General features: G+C 41.0%; 1 protein-coding gene across 2 annotated transcripts in view; it reads left to right on the forward strand.

The window, feature by feature from the left end:
• CPED1 (cadherin like and PC-esterase domain containing 1) overlaps nucleotides 1–17,654 on the forward strand; it is a 117,218-nt gene that overhangs the window by 11,905 nt on the left and 87,659 nt on the right. For both annotated transcript variants that reach the window (XM_063134062.1, XM_063134061.1), the window contains exon 3: nucleotides 7,241–7,418. In XM_063134062.1, the coding sequence (XP_062990132.1) occupies nucleotides 7,241–7,418 (178 nt within the window). The remainder of the gene's footprint in view (nucleotides 1–7,240; nucleotides 7,419–17,654) is intronic.

Genomic DNA, 17,654 nt, shown 5'->3' on the forward strand with positions numbered 1-17,654 from the left:
TGCTGTGTATAGGAGAATGAGCTCCATTAGAGCAGAGGACTCAATGGGCCTCATGCTTGTTCTGTACTTCCTCTTTTGAAAGAGGAAGTAACCGAGGTACAAAAACACAGGCGGAGAAGCAAAGGTGGGGAGTGTGTTAATCCCCAGTGTAATGGAGTTTAAAAAGAGAAAAAGTGAGGGGCAGGAAAGTTATAACCTTTCCTCTACCTCCACCCCCACACAAAAGTTGCCTTCAAAAACTGAGCATTTTAATATGAATTCTAGTATGAGGATTCCAATTTGATAACTCTAGCAACATTACCATGGACATGGTTCCTCCAGTTAGGATGGACACACCAGACAGCTTCCTACCAGCTTCACTATGGGCCTTCTTGGTACTTTTATTCCTGCAACCAAATCTTCCCTCAGAAGATGTCAAGGAATCTCAGGCATCTTTCCCCCTTTCCACAGAATCTTGCAAGGTCTGGTCCCAAACGACACCCTTTTAAATTATTTATTTAAACAAGCATTTTGTGTCAGAGATATGGCAGATATTTTAGTTTTTCATATATGTGTGTGCTGTTTTAGTATTAATAGAATCCATAATTCTGCATGTGTAAATAATCTACTGGTTCATTTGCTTAACATTTCTAACCAGAAAAATATACTCCATTAAAGTATCACGTACACTTATCTGTTTGAAAATTGTTCTTGAGTGTGGCAAATAATTCTCGCCTTGAAAAGTAAAACCAACATCCCATACTTTAGACAGAAGAGAGTAAGAAGTGTAAAGACTAGCAAAAGCATAAATTGCTTGAACAGACTCTTTTCATCTCTTGATATTGAGCCTTTCATGCCAAGTCTCAGGCTGAGGTACATTTTTATGGCTGAAAAAAATGAGGTTGAAAAAGCAAGACTGGCAAACCTTTGGCTAAATTGGAACGTTGTTTCCATAACATCAGAAATTCTGACTGGCTTCAACCAATAATTAAATTAGCACGGATAGCGATGGTGACATTTGATGTACAGAATGGTTAACAATTTAATAGGACTTGTTTAAAAGAAGGGAAACATTATTAAGGGTGCAATTCTATGCATGTTTAGACAGAAAAAGTCCTACAACTTCCATTACTCTCCAGCCGGAATGGAAAATGCTAGGACTTGTAGGACATTTTTTGTCTAAATATGCATAGGTTTGCCCCCTAAAACAGACTTACGTTAATACAGAGTTACAGAATATAAAATATAACCTAAGAGAAGGGGGAAGAAAATGGTATAGGTTGGCTAGAAATCTCACTGTAACATTAAATACAAACACTGCTACTGTTTAATATGAATTTACTGCTTACAGTATCAACACAGTACAGAACGCAAAAGTTTGAACCCAGGGGGGTGTTTATATGAGGTCACATTGGCGTCCCACTCCCCACTAATCCTGCACTTTTGTGCTCCTGCTGGGTTGTCCCCATGGCAAGGAGCCAGCGCAGGGTTTGAAACCATAATGGGGAGCAGGAGGAGAAGTTGCCACCACTCCATTCCATTCTTCTTTGCTGTGCTGCTGCACCGTGTCCCCCTCCCCTGTTTTCCCCCCACTGAAGCTTCTCACCCTCCATGCACAGAGGCTCGCCGGCCTGCCCCCTCCCCCCCGTCCCTGCCCAGCAATGACAACCAATCAGGGGTTGCTATTTGCCAGGACATGCCTCCGACGCAACAGATGGCAGATGCTATCCCCACCTCGCTGCAAGACGGAAAAGTCGGGGTAAGCCCCCAACTTTTAAAATTCGGAGCTTCAGAGGAAAGCCCTGGGATGGCTCCGCAGTGGCTGCTGGATCATATAAATGACCTAGCGCTACTGCGGAGCTAGCCCGGGGCTTTCCCCTCATCAAGACAACCCCCAGAAATCTCCCACACCGAAACCGCAGTCTCTACCCAGCAAATCACACTGGCTGAAGAGAATACTTAACAAAATGTCTAGTTTGGTCCTGGAAGTGTTAATTTGAAAAACTGAGGAAACTGAATTTCAAAGGGAAAGGAAAGTTTCTACGAAAGAAGCCAAATCCCTCATTGCTCAGTTAAAACATATTTCTTCAATTAGTGCTACATGTGTGTTTTTGTGGGGAGGAGACATCGATGGCTAAAAGCCAAATGATTCCTGTTTTATATTTTGTGCTGTGTACAACAAGTGGCCGAGGAAAGATTCCAAGGTGTTTGCATTTAAATCAAGCCCAGGGTGCTTATGAAGAAATTGGTTAAGGAAATATTTGGATCAATTCCTTGAAAAAGTGGAAGGATTTAGCACAAGTGCTTTTTGTCTAGACATTTTAGGATTCAAAAGCTGCCTGACCTATTGTGCTGTTTTTCAAAACTCATTTGTGCAATATATATTTTTGGAACTATTTTTAACTATTATCACTGCTCTTGATGGAAAATAACTGCTTGGTTTGGCTATACTCCAGTTGCGTCATTTTATTACCAAGTACTTATCCTGTCAAAATTTTATTTGCTCATTGTAAGCACAGAAATGAAAAGGCTGTCGTTCCTATTAGACTTTCAGTGGTGCTAGGCTAAAACTTTTAGCCTAGAGTTCTTCTGCAGGCAGGTTATATGCTAGTATTTTGCTCTCCACCTTAAGAGAAAAGTTGTGTGGGGGGGGGGGGATCTGTGTTACCATTTTGGAAAGATGTTTATATTACAAAGATGCCCACTTAACTCTTGACTGGCCATGCTCAAGGGCAGGAATTTCACGTAACGCCCAAATCACAGATGGTTTCTATTCCCTTGTAATTACTTATTTACCTAATTTTCACATAATTATTTTATTTATTCCCAGAATACCTTTATTTTTAAAATATTGGATAATATGAAGAGGAGAGAGAACAGGGACAAGCAGACTGGGGAGATATTTAATGTTTATTTTGTACTGGGGGAAATCCAATAAATCACCAACAAACAAACAAAAACCACCTTTGTTTTTATGCTGAAATGGACAGAATTGTCCCTTTATGCAAAAATGTGGAAGGCCTGAAGGACAATTAGGGATGTATTGGAGCCCGTCTACACTTGTCTAGATGAAACGTAACAAGTTGGCAGAGATGACGTCAGCAGTCACCTGATGCTGTTGTTGTTACGTTTCTTCTGACTTTTAAAACCGTTCCACTTTCTGTTAAAATCGTTTTAAAACTAACAATGTGCCCCAACCTTTCGTTGTATTCAATGCCGTCTTTCAAAGTCATGTCTCGTGACCATGGTCTTTGCTTCCTGATTAGGACAAGTGAAGGCTTTTCTAGGGGAGGGAGAGCTGGCACAACGCGACGAGGGGGAGGGGGAGGGGGAGGGGGAGGGAGGGCGGTGAAAGAGGGGCCAGAGGCTTAATTTTTTTAAAAAACAGCTTATCTTTCGGGGCACACGTGGCCCCTTTAAGACGCTGCAGGGCTTCCCTCGTCCCTACGCGTCGCCCCGCCTCCCTGCCAGCTTATCCCGGCAGGTCTAGCTCAGAGTCACCAGAAGAAGGAGGTTTACTTCAGAGCCGGTATGAGCATAATGAAGAACGTTCTAAAGAAGAGTGTGCCGGGGTAAAACGATAGAAGAAAAGGTATTTCGGTTGACTGGGCTCAAGTTGCATTTTGTAACGTAGCAAGGGAGGACGCAACAATGCACTTAAACAACGGTGTAATGAATAGTGTAGATCCTGCCCTGGAAATCCTGAGTGGATTCAAATGAGTTCAGATGTGTATGAATCTGACCTGTGGATTCCTCAGAGAACTGTCTTTTTACTTGTTGTGGCGGGGGACCTGCGGACCATTTTTTTTTAACTTTGGAAGGTGATTTGTGCAAATGAACACTTGTGCTACCGAACATTAGCATAAACGCGCATTTGTAAGAAGGAACAAAATTCTTGAATATCCCTTTTAAAAAGACCAGTCGATCAATGTGCAGATGACAGAAGAAAATACACCTGACAATCCAGAATGGATTTAACAATATCCATACATCCCTAGGGACAACACATGATAGGCTCTAAGAGCTTTAAGTGGGGATGTAGAACTGTTATAATTTCGGAATTTGAGTATCCTCAAGTAAATGAGTTGTGACTGAGCGTGAGACAGTGGGCTGGTTCACGCATGCGAACTGAACTGGCCTTCTCTTTTCTCCATATGGGAAAATTGCCAAGTGAATCAGGCTGTCTGCCAGTGGTGGAGAATCCTATAAAGACTGTTGACCCCCAGGAAATGAGGCTGTTTCCAATGGTGGGTGGAACCGGATCCCAAAGTGGGCTGGGCCAGAGCCAAACGTGGCTGGAGTTTGTTGCATTGCAGAATTGCATTGCATTCTCTTGCTCTGTGTACCACCCTCTCTCTCCCCTTCTTCCATGAAACTAGGCTGAAAGCTGCTGGTTCCCTGTCACAGCTGTATGTATAGACAGGCAGTTCCATGTTGCAAAAGCATGTTTCTGAAATCTCAGATTTAGGAAGTTTGGGAGGTTCAGTGGGATGATTCAGCTGCCCAAAAGGCAAATATTCCAAATATTCCACTGTGTCGTGAATGGTTATACCTGTGATCAAAGAGTGTGTAGGGTTAGTTTTTCAAACCAATTCTTTGGCTTCACCGAATTGTCAAAAGCCAGCCCCAATCAAAACATTTTGCAACAGTTGTGAAAGTTAACTAGGCCTTGGCAGGTTTCCAGTGGAAGGGAATTCCACAGCTGTGGCCAAATCACTAAAATTGCCTCACTGTGTTCCTTTGCGGGCTGTCCTTACCCAGCACACACAGATGGTAAACTCAAAAAAGGCATCCTCCCTTGACCTTCCAGATTCCAAAGGGACATAGGAGATGACTCATCATAGGTATGTGAAACTCAAGTGGTACAGAACTTTATAAGTAAAAAACTTGGCTCGCTGCCAGATTCTGCTAAAAGTGGAATTTGGCTCAAAAATTTACTTTCCATTAGACTGGAACAAAGGATGTTCTGAAACAGCTGACTTAACAAAATCTGCAATTTCCCATCAAATCCACTGCACATTTATTTATCCAGTAAGTTATCTATTCCTTCGCATACTGTGACAATGGACATTCTTACCTTTAAACTCACAGTATTTCTATCCTTCTGTGACAAACCAGCTTCCATAATATCGAATCCTATGATAACCATTCTTCCAAGACTAATTGAAGTTCATTCCCCAGTATGCGTATTTCGTTGTAATACGACTTTGTGAAATTATCTTTTTGTAAACAAATGACTGCATGTCTCCAAATTTTAGGGCTACACTACTTCTGATAAAGAAAGATGTACGAATGCATATCCACTCCCTCAGTGAGTCTACCTTCTGACCACCATTGTCACTAGATGCTACTGGTCCTCCTCATCTTTCTCGTCATTGCTACCACTTGCTTGCTTGACAGGCAGAGAGCAAGAGAGCAAGTAGGCCATGGTATCTACTGCTCCTTCTTCTCACTACCAGCACTTTCTGGACCATAGTGAAAGGCTGGTGAACAAGCAGATTGCAGTAGTGGAGAGGAGGAGCCACTCCTGGGCCCCCTGCTGGGGTGTGGGTCCTTGGCAGGTGCCCAACCATACACCTGCCTTTGCTGCTGGCCTGGCTCTCCACCCCAACGGTTTTGTTAGCTAGGAAAAATGTACATGAACACAATTTCTTGCTGCTACTTCTGAAGGTTTAAAAGAGAATATACAGTAGGTATATGTTGTCATCTCCGTTGCCACATCTGGTTTGGACTAAAGGGCACCCTTTTTGTTTAAAAACAGTCTAACTTTATACAGTAGAAAGACTGCAAAACCCAAGATGCAGTGCAGTTGTGTGAAATACGTGTATGTATAAGTGTCCAGGGCCTTTGTTTGAATTCAGAGAGGAAACTGGATTTTCCATGGAAATCTAATGCCTTGCACCCCAGCACCTTGAATTGTATTCAGAAGAAAATAGGGAGCCAGAAGTGGAAAGCAATAGGAGGTTTTAGTAGACTCCAACTGAGAATAATGGTATTAGGGTGCTTCCAAATTCCATGAACGAGGCAAGGCTTTTATTGCACCATGCCTTGTCTTATTCAAGGAATTTTACATGAGGGTCCAGATGATGTTGTCTCCTACTTTTAAACCTTCTGTGTTTCCCCACCACTTCTTCTGTCATATTTTTTTTTTTTTTGCCACAGAAAATCCATTAAGGATGGGGGAAAGGTGTGATGCCTTCTGACAGCTAGGCCTAGGAGCCCTCTATTAGAAAGCACCCAATGTGGGGAACGATAGGGAGAGGATTAAAAACAGCAAAGGGTGTTTTTATCTGGGACAAAGGGTGATCTAGAAGAAGGGGTATTTGAGGTCAAATAACACTTCATTTCTCACTATTGGACAAATAAGTTATAAATACAGCAAGGGCAGGAAGAGGATAAATTACAAGTCTGTGTAACATAACTCTTGTGAGCTGATCATTTCCTATCTACTCCTGTAACGGTTACTTTTGCTTACGAACACAATGCACTTGACGACTGGGATATTTCAAATGTTCTTGCTTTACGCATTTATTCAATGTATTTAATAAAATGTGAATGAAGTGTTTTAACAGGTGTCAGTTGTATTGACTGTGGTCAGGGAAAGAGGCTTGTTCTGTATTAAAGCAGAAAAGTGCCAGTCGTTCATCAAAGACTGAACACATGTGTCTCCCTCCTGCAAAGCATCTTACGCTTGAGCCAAGTGTAACATAAACCTACTTCCTGTGACTGGGGGGAAAGACTGCTGTGAGTGTCACTTTATAGCTGGCTACCAGACCCATCAACAACTGGAAGCATTTTGAACGACATTTGTTTATATTGAAACTTCTGCCTTTCTCCTTTTAGCCAATATCCATTCAAAGCCCCATAATTGCCTGTTTGCATAATGCTTCCTATGTACACATTCAAGTCATAAATTTAGCAAACATAAAGCTTTCCCTGGCCACATTTTTTTCCTACTTTCCTGTTATACTTTTTTGTAGTGGTGGTTGGTAGCAACATCAAAAAGGCTATTGTAGAACTGGAAAAGGGTAGCTAAAATGATCAAGAGGAAAGATTACAATATTTGGGGCTTTTTAGCTTAGAAAAATGGTGGCTAAGGAGGGAACATGATAGAGATGTACAAAATTATGCATCTTGTGAATACCATGGTTGTTTCACATCATTGTAAGGAAAAATAGATACTGTTTTCCCATGTAATAGGGTTTATGGCTCTTTGCATTGCTTAACACAACATATGACTATGTCTTTCTTCTTGTTTTAGATTGAGGATGCCATTTTTAAATACTTTAGAAGCCAGGCAAGAGCAGTGATACTGTACATCCCCTCTTCCGGCAGTAAACAAGACCTTCAGTTATATCGGCACATCCTTACACAACACAGTTATACAGTTACAGTTCTTGAAGACAGGAAACTGAGCAGACATGAAATCCCCAATCCAGGTGAGAATACTGAGTATAATAGCAATATATTTCTTTACTGTAAAGTGATACGATGACGTTTTTCAAATGGCCATAAATCCCAGAGTTTATAAATCAGTTGGTTACGACATACTGTATTATATATAATATAATATTTTACTATTTTTATTTCCAAAAGGGACTGAAGGCAGCCTTGGGCTTATGTACTTGCAAGGAGGAGATTGGAATGTTCTGCTTCAATCTTAAACTATGGTCTCCCATGACCTCCAAAATTGGAAAACTATGGTTTCAGATCCTGGTGTGTTCTCAACCCATAGTTTAAGCAAGCCACAGTTTCTTGGAACTGGATATTATGGGGAATTATGGCTTGTTTATAACTAATGTGATTGAGGATCACTGCAGCTCATTCACATAGGAGGAAAGCATGGTTATCCAGGAGATTTTGTCGTGATTGCAAGCCCTCCCACCGAGATGTGAGACAATAAAGAGGTCTGCCATGCAACCCACAAAGCTTTATTCAGTAAATAGGAACTGAATGAAGCTTTGTGGATCACACGAGAGACCTCTTTATTGTCTCACATCTCGGTGGGAGGGCTTGGAATCACGACAGATTTGTAGTATCCGATGGCCCCTCACATGCTGCCTAGGGGGCATAGGATTGCTGTGTAATAACATTAATGTTATTATGTATTGATTGATCATGTCTATTCCATAGTATCACCCATATTTCTTATGCCCCTACCGAGTGGTGGGCAGTGTTTTCCTGTTGAAGGCCGCATATCAATTATGGGTATGGCCAAATACAAAAGTGGCTGGGTCACCCCTTTTCTGTTTCTGCCACTGTTTTCTTTCTCTTTGTGACGTTCCCTTTGTTCCTCTCCCTCTTCCTCCCCACTCATGCAATGGGACTGCCAGGGAAGTAGTAGTAGATCGCTCTTGTCAGAGGTCTCAACTGATAAAATGCAGACGGCTTTTGAAATTAAGTTGAGGTCTGCAACTTACCTACTCCAGCCCTACACCTAGAAGCTCAGACTTGCTTGTATGAGGGCGGGAAGCTCTTTCCTTACAGTAACCCTGTGAGGTAAGACACCCCGAAGACTAACTCAATGAGCTTCATGGCTGAGCAGGGATATGAACCTATGTCTCTTCATTCCAGCTTAGAATTCCATCCGCTGTGCCCCACTGGCTCTAAGAGTTTGAAGTATAAGCACAAGGCTTCTAAAGTGATGTATGGCTATTTATTTATTAGAAAAATACATCCCATATATTCATTTATTACTGGGACTCTCAAGACAGTTAACTTTAAAAAAATGTATGGAAAGAGTAAAAGGAACCCATAGAATATATCATAACAAGTAGCAGCTGTAAACTAGTCAGAATTTAAGAGACAATTAAGCCGAAGTCCAGCTGATAACTATCTATCTAATCTTGGTCTGGTATCTAAAGGCCACAAGGAAGAGGCCAATCTGACCTCCTGTCATGGAATACCAAAGCCTTGATGGAATGTCCCACCATCACCACCTCCATTCCCAGGACACAGCAGGACATAGAGTAGACCTCAGCCCCCAGTGTTCTGAGTGGATGGGCAAGGTCATATAAATAGAAGCAGTCAGGCTATCTGTTTTTTGGTTATGAGAGGTGGGCATTTTATGGCCCAAACTTGCAAAGAACAGGACACTCTAGATGTTGTTGAACTAAAAGCTCCATCGCATCTTGGAAGAAATGCCGGCTAACATTGGCTACCATTGTTACTCCGTGGACACTCAGTTACTTCCTGTTTTCAAACAGGAAGTAAACAAGGTGCACAAGGGCCATTCAGTCCCTCATTGTGAACACAGTGCTTCTCCTCCCACAGCAGGAGAGAGCAGCAACCAGTTTTTTTAAAAAAAATCTCAGTTTTTCTGGTTTTTCTTGTGTTGCAAGGAAGACCAGCAGGCCGGAGCTACACTATTACTTTAAAGCACTTTATAACAGTTTTATAGCGCTTTAAAGCAGTTAAAGCACTTTATAACTGTTGTAAAGCGCTTTAAAGCAGTAGTGTAGATCCAAGGGGAGGAAGGGGCATGAGAGGCAGACAACTTCATGTGAGCTACTTCCGAAGAATCCGTGAGTGCCCAGTAACGAGCGTGCAATAAAATGCTCGTTGGATGGAGCTTTATGACTCCCATCATTGCTCATGCTGGCTGGGGCTGATGGGAATTAAAGTTCAACACATCTGGAAGGCTACAGGTTGCCAACCCCTCATGTAGCATAAAGCCACCATTTTCACACTGTGTTAGCTAAAGTGGGGTTATAAAATCAAGTTGTTCATAATCCACAGTTAACATGGTAAAGGCGTTTTAACCAAATGCAGCAGTGAACTGTGTAGTTCATCATCACAGGTAATATTTATCCATGTTTTGAGATCAATAATAATAATTCCTTACATTTTTCTCCAGCAATAACTAAGGATTTAGGTGCTTTCTGTTCAGATCCAGATGTACTTGGAAAATGTATGGAAAATGTATAGAAAATATTGAATAGATGCAATCTTTATGCAAAAAAAAAAAAAAAAAAAAATCTGCTGCCAATTCTATTCCATATATTGGAAGTGTTTTATAGTTTGTTCATATTCCCAGATCTAGGAATAAGCTTTTCAAATAAATTTAAGTGAAGTAACTTGCTTACATACCAAACTGATGATCTTCTCTGAAACAGATGGAAAATAATTCTTTTTTCTCTTACTCGCAAATAACATTTTCGTATGTTTTTGCAAGCCTAGTACTTGATGTACTAGTTTCTGAAGGCATATTGTTTATGTTGTGTCATAACATTTTCCTAGTAGAACCATTCTACTTTATAAAAATGTGCTCCTCGAAGGCACAATGTAAAAGCTTCAGGCAATATTTACTGAAACATATGAACTGAAAATTGTAGGGTAAACAGACAAGAATCTCTTCTCCTCGTCTGTTATAATTTAGTGGCCTTATCCAGTGGTTTGTTTTTTGGGTTTTTTTACTCAGTTTCAAGTTTCAAAAGTCTGTCTGGTTCTTGTTTCTCCTAGAGTTAAGAGGAATATTTTAAGGATTTTTGAAAATTGGCTTTGAACCAATGAACCAGGCTGAAAGCTTATCTGAGGAAAAATGAAACTTTTCTCCTTTACCCTCCCTCACCCTGCCCAAATACTTATAGGTTTTGAGGAAAATAATATTCCCATGTAAAGTCCATATCTAATCATCTATGGCCTAATGCTAAGGGCTACTTGTTTATTTGAACAACTCATAGGAATTCTTATTATAGGAATGACCGTAGTCTGGGGACCATAGCTCAGCAGCAGAGGTTATGCTTTGCATGAAGTAGGATCCAAGTTCAATTCCTAGCATCTCCAGTTAAAAGGATCAAGTAGCAGGGGACTGAACGACTTATGCCTGAGATCTTGGAGCATGGCTGCCAGTCAAGTGTACACAATACAGGGCTAGACAGAATAATAATCTCACCTAGGACAAGGCAGCCACCTATATTCTACATCTATTTATTTATTTATTTATTGCATTCATATCCCGCCTTTCTTTCCTCCAAGGAACCCAAGGTGGTGTACATAATCCTCCTCCTCTCCATTTTATCCTCACAATATCAAGCCTGTGAGATAGGTTGGGCAGAGAGTCTGGCCCTGTTCAGAAGATGAATTCTCAGGATGCTGGACTTTTTATTGTAGATTGTAAAGCCTGACACATTTCGGCCTGTACCTTTTCAAGGCCTTCTTCAGAGGGTTATAGGAAGATGTCTACAAAGACTTTCTTATCAACAAAATGTCTTTCTCTGATTGTCGCTATTAACAATCAGAGAAAGACATTTTGTTGATAAGAATATCTTTACAGATATCTTCCTACAACCCCCTAAAGAAGGCCTTGAAAAGGTACAGGCCGAAATGGGTTGGGCTTTACAATCTAGAATAAAAAGTTCAGCATCCTGAGAATCCGTTTCTCCCTTCTTTTCACTTCATTGGATGCTTTTCTACCCCTGCTTTTGCTCCTGTTCAGAAGACACCTTAAACCATGGCTTTAACCATGGTGAATAAGGCAATAAGCCTTATTCACGATGGTTTAAGGTGTCTTCTGAACAGGGCCTCTGTGACTGGCCCAAAATCACCTTGTGAGCTTCTGCGGCTGAGAGGGGACTAGAACCCAGATCTCCCAACTCCCACTCCAACACTCTAGCCGCTACACCACACTGGCTCTTTATGCAAGCAATGTAACAAGGAACATCTTTTCATTGGAAACCTACGTACTCTTGAGACTGGAGAAACTGAATGGCTAGGCTTTGTGGGCACTTCACATTTCACAAATGGAGAGAGAACTCCTGTGAATAATGAAAGTAGTCCGAAGTAACAGCGGAATAGCTCCTTAAAAGCTGAATTGAAAGAGTTAAATGGCTGGAGTGAGTACGGGCTGCCCTACCTGGGAAAAATCAGAGCTCCGTTGTCAGACAGCAAGTATGGGGAGCAAATGGGGCCTACTTTGGAATAGACCCGGACGTGATTGCACTACTGGCCCTGTAAGTAGGGCCACGCTGGGCACGCACCAATTGCTTCCAACTTGCTTGCCTTCTGCTCTTTTTCTGGCTCCCAGGCAGCTGTTCTAACAATCCAAATGTAGTGGCAGCTCCGCTTTCAGCCAACTCTAGCTGGTTGTTGTTTTTCCTTTGTAAATTCCCAGCTTTGCAAGCTCGCTGCTGTGCTTCTTAAACCCACGGCCCTGCATCTCACTAACCCCCTGATTCCTGCCCTGCATTCCCACACCTACCCTGTGCTGGGATCCGCCCCTGGTACACACCCACTTTTTGTAAACCCCAAACTGAAGCCACCACCAACAGACGTAAATAACAGTGGTGACATCGGAACAATAGGAAAAGTCGTGGTAAATTGACACTGAGAAAAAGTGCAGTTTCACAGGGGAAAGCCCGATGTGGTTGCAAGTTGGCGGCTGCGTCATATAAATAATAGGGTGTAACTGTGCAGCCCCGACGGGGTATACTATTTTGCACCTATAGACAATCCCGTGGAAGTAAATAATTATGTAGGAATGGTTATACCAACTGGCATGTCGGCACATTACCAAATATAGCATTATACTGGTATTACAGGAGAGGGTTACATTCAGTTACACCACTATAAGAGTGGGCAGTTAGTGGATCAGGATCCTTCTTAGGTTTCAAGATATACTCCGCTTGCTTCTATACGTATACTATAGCTCCGTCCCTTCTCGCTACAATCCTATATAAACAGAAGATGTCATCCAAAGATAGCCTTTCTGAAGAACCACTTTGTGGGTGTGTATGTAAATTTAAGAATCCGAAAGGGGATATAAATTCCTTGTGTAGCTCTTGGCACAACAGTCCTATGCAGCTGCTGAAGAAGAAGCAGAGTTAGCCATTTTAGGACAGAAAAAAAAAAGATTGCAAAATTATAATCACAAACTAACCACACATCAGCAAAATGATTGCTTTGTAAAACAATGCAGCTGCCGTTCTGAGCTACAGCTACCAAGACACTACTTATTTTGCTGTACTTATATCTTACTGTACTTATTTTTACACCACTTGACTTAGCAGGGGTTAGACCTCTTGCTGCTGTCCGGTTTCGCTGAGCCCTTTGAGGAAAGACGTAGATGGAGTTGAGAAAAGAAACAGATGGCAGAAAGATATAAAATGCAGAACGTATTAGGAAGTGTTAAAGGCACTTACATAGTCAGCCTGGAGAAAAATGATGTTAAGAAGAGACATGACTGGCAATCCTTTCTGCTGTTGCAAAGATGGAAAACAATTGTTCTCTTTTACCACTACGGATAGAAAAAGACAGAGTGGTCGCAATCCAGTGCTGAAATAAGCATGAAATCCCAAAATCCATATTAGGATAAAAACCTTTAGTAGGACAACTCAAAAGCTCACCAAAAATGTGCAAGTTTTGAGATCACTGGATCTCTTAATCAGGCAAAATGTTTCAAAAAGTGGGATTGGGGGAAAGGAGAAAAATATGGCCTCATCTTGTCACTGTCATGAAGACCATATGGTCAGAAACTGAAGATGAAATGTGGGAGGAGGCTGCAGGCTTTCCAATAAAGCTCTACAAGTTGGTGTGATGGTTTCAGCTCACACCTGGGAGTACCCCTGGGTGCGTTTCTACATACATCTTTTATTGTGTGCTTGCAATTCCTCATTTATAGTAGTTCATTCATCCTTTATGTGATGTCATCCTCCAGAGTCTACCCCATACTTTGCAACCTTTATTGCAGCTTTTCCCCCCTAATGAGGCATGTCTGATATTTTTCTCAATGGTACTGTAGAAGCCTCATATATTTGTGCAATTCTGCTATACCACACCACCACCTAGTGGTTGCACAATGGAATATATAGAAAGTCAGAGAAAGAAAAACCCTGGAGGGGAACATGTGTAAAGAAATGGATCTTAATCATAGAATTGTGGAATAGTAGAGTTGGAAGGAGCCTATAACGCCATCGGCTCCAACCCCCTGCTCAATACAGGAAACCACCTTAAAGCATACCTGGAAGATGGCCTCTTGAATGCCTCTAGCGTGGGACAGCCCACAACCTTCCTAGGTAATTGGTTCCATTGTCATACTGCTCTAACAGTCAAGATTTTTTTCCTGATGTCCAGCCTGAATCTGACTTCCTGTAACTTGAGCCCATTATTCCGTGTCCTGCACTCTGGGATGATCAAGAAGAGATCCTGGCTCACCTCTGTGTGACAACCTTTCAAGTACTTGAAGAGTGATATCATGTCTCCCCTAAGCTTACTCTACTCAAGGCTAAACATGCCCAGTTCTTTCAGTCTTTCCTGACAGGGCATTGTTTCCAGACCTGTAATCTTCCTCGGTGCTCTGCTCTGAACCCCCTCCAGTGTGTCTGCATCCTTCTTGAAGTGTGGTGCCCAGAACTAGATGCACTATTCAAGATGAGGCCTAACCAGTGCCGAATAGAGGGGAACCAGTACCTCGTGTGATTTGGAAACCATACTTCTATTAATGCAGCACAAAATAGCATTTGCTTTTTTTTTGCAGCCACATCACACTGTTGGCTCATATTTAGCTTGTGATCTACAACAATCACAAGATCCTTCTCACTTGTAGTATTGCTGTGCCCTAAAATAATCTGAAAGCAGAAGCCACAGTAAAGGTGCAGATTAAATTCCTCACATAGAAAAGCCCCTAGACTGCTGAGATGAAGAAATCAAAGCTGAAATCAAGTTGTAAAAAGGCAGCTTTCAAAATGTAAAATGTCTTGGGCTATATCAGGGCTGGGCAACTTTGAGCAGTCCAGAGGCCAGTTTTCAGCCCTTCTACAACCCCATACACCACATTCCTGATCTGCTGATGAAATTTGGCAGCAAGCTGCTACAGAGCCCAAAGCTATTTTCTTTTCTTTTTTTGCCTTTTCTAAGGTTCCATAGTGGTTTGCCACTAAAAAAAATAAAATAGCAAAACACCTTTTTTGCCACTATTGTGCCACCAGATTTGATGGCTTGGGGTGGGGGCTGCAGAAGAGGATGGAGGGGGGTGCATGCAGCTTGTGGGATACGTGTTGACCACACCTCGGCTATATGGAACAGGTTTCTGTTGGAATTGCTCTGTCTCTTTTATTGAAGATACCTGTTTAAAAAAGGTCAAGAGCTATTGTTATCCTAAAGTACTGTGCCCTTCCAACTCCTACTCTTAGAACACCATGTTCTCATGTTACATTTTGACATGGTAAGTTGATTAGCATATCATTTTTGTGTAATGAAGTAATGAATATTTTGTATGAATGTAGCCTCATGGAGTGAAGATTAATACTTTCTGTCAGAGCAACCCCTCCTTTTCAAAGGGCTTGTCTCTTTTGGCAAACAACACCCATTCTCTCTGTAGTGAAGCTGCACTGAATCATATACCTAGGGTGACCATATGAAAAGGAGGACAGGGCTCCTGTATCTTTAACATTTGTATTGAAAAAGGAATTTCAGCAGGTATCATTTGTATATATGGAGAACCTGGTGAAATTTCCTCTTCGTCACAACAGTTAAAGCTGCAGGTGCCCTGCCCTCTTGTAAATCTGGTCAATCTAGTATAGCTCCTGCAGCTTTAACTGTTGTGATGAAGAGGGGATTTCACCAGGTTCTCCATATATACAAATGACAGCTGCCGAAATTCTCTTTTCTATGCAACTGTTAAAGATACAGGAGCCCTGTCTTCCTTTTCCTATGGTCACCCTATATTTACCATATGACGCTAGCACAGTAAAATCACTTCTTTGTTACTCTACCATGGAGCAGTTTATATAGTCTGCAGGATCAAGTGGTAAAATGTTTCCTGGACTCTGCCAATTAAAGCTAAAGGTGGAGTTCCTACACACGCACACACACACACACACACACATGTAAAAATAGCATATGAGGAAGAAGGCTAAGCTGAACTTCCAGTAGCAGCCAAGTTTGAATCCAATCTATGTTTGTAGAATGCAAGCTATACTTACAAGTGATCTTTCATTAAAAAAAACCCTGTAGCAAACAGAAATAAAAGCACCAGAGGCTGCAAAGAAAATGCTAGTGTGTTCTGTAAACATCTGGTTGCCATTTTCATGTATAATTAAAGGACCCACCTTTTTAAGCAACTAAAATATTTTTATTTTTTTAAATGGACACTGGGTATTTTGTTCTTTTCATTGCTGGGAGGTAAAGGAAACATCATGAATAGAAAGGTCACAAGAAGCTCAGCTTTTATAAATAAGAAAGTCTGAGAATTTTAAAGTGAATTGAACTCATGTTCCAGTAGTGTAAACAATCCAACAGAGTTAAGGTCAAATAAACATGACTAGGAACCCACTGATGCTAATACCAGCACAAATGTTCTTGCACTATTAATAAATCCAACTTTAATAACTACCACAGAAACATAATAATAATAAAGTTGGGCAGGAAAAACAGTGTGAAGTAAATAAGAATATCAGTTTTCCTTCTTTTCTCTTAAATAGAAGATCCAAGCACAACTGACATAGTACAAGGAACATTAGTCTCTTAATTCAAAGTATATGTTGCATGCATTAATTTTTTGCTTTGGAAAGCAAAAATATACATTTCAATTATATCCTTTAGTCCTGCCTTTTAGCAAAAGAAGTCCATAGAGTAGAACTCCCCAAAACATTTTTAATAATAATAATAATAATAATAATAATAATAATAATAATAGTTGTATATTTAGTGTAATGTTTATGGTTCAGTGTTTTGGGCTTACAATAAAAACTTTGTGAAGCTCATTATATTAGATATTGAAAATCACAGATTTTTGGTTTTTTTAAAAGGAGAACAATCCAAGGCTGATAATAAGCATAATGCAAGAAAATAAATGGGCATATGTTAATTTCAGTAGATTGAAGAATTTATGTGTATAGACATGAAAAGGGTAAGGCTAGATATTAGTTCTAGTATTATCTGAAAATGGCAACATCAATTAAAACATATATACATTTTGTTCACACACTGGCTATGATCCAGAGAATCAGGTTAGCCCATCTGATGCTACAGCAGCATTTTCTCTATTCCCCTAAGAATAGACCATCACTACTCTCACAAGCTAGTTTTGGAAACTCGGGAAGTGTTGAAACCCTGGGGGCACTTCCTAGCATAAATAGACTCTGGTTGATCCAGGAATTACATGATAAGCTAGCAATAACATAGCTAGAATAACTGTTGGTCCCCGCATGCATTAAGAATGTATGCTCCTATTGTGGGGATGAGTGGGAAATGGATCTGGGCCCATGGCAGAACTTTCACATGGGCCATCCACTGCCAATAGTCTTGGTGGATGCTGCTTCCCACAAATTAGTGGTCATGTGAATTGACCCAGTAATCAGGCAATTGGTGATCTAGAACATCCTTAGCAATGGGGAGTGATCTATTGCAAATGGAGCTGGGAGCAGCTCTTTCTCATTCTGTCCTAAGGTACTCTCACTGGATGTCAGGAGCCTGTTCCAAAGTCAAGGAACTATGTATTGCAGTTCTACGTTCAGATATCCTGGAAGAACAAGATGAGCACGTTCTATACAAACCTGAAGTTTTATCCAAAATACCAAGGTTAAGGAAAGAAGCAGAAAAACATGACAAAATACTTGGATTTCTAAGATTTGTTTGCTGTGAATCAGTGTGGTATGTTTGCCTCTAAATAAAAGTTGCTATGTATTTTTCTCAGTAGGGATGTTATTCGGGGTACCTCAAAGTTGCAAAGTATCATG

The sequence above is a fragment of the Elgaria multicarinata genome, chromosome 9 (genome assembly GCF_023053635.1).
Source record: "Elgaria multicarinata webbii isolate HBS135686 ecotype San Diego chromosome 9, rElgMul1.1.pri, whole genome shotgun sequence".
NCBI classification, from domain to species: Eukaryota; Metazoa; Chordata; class Lepidosauria; order Squamata; family Anguidae; genus Elgaria; species Elgaria multicarinata.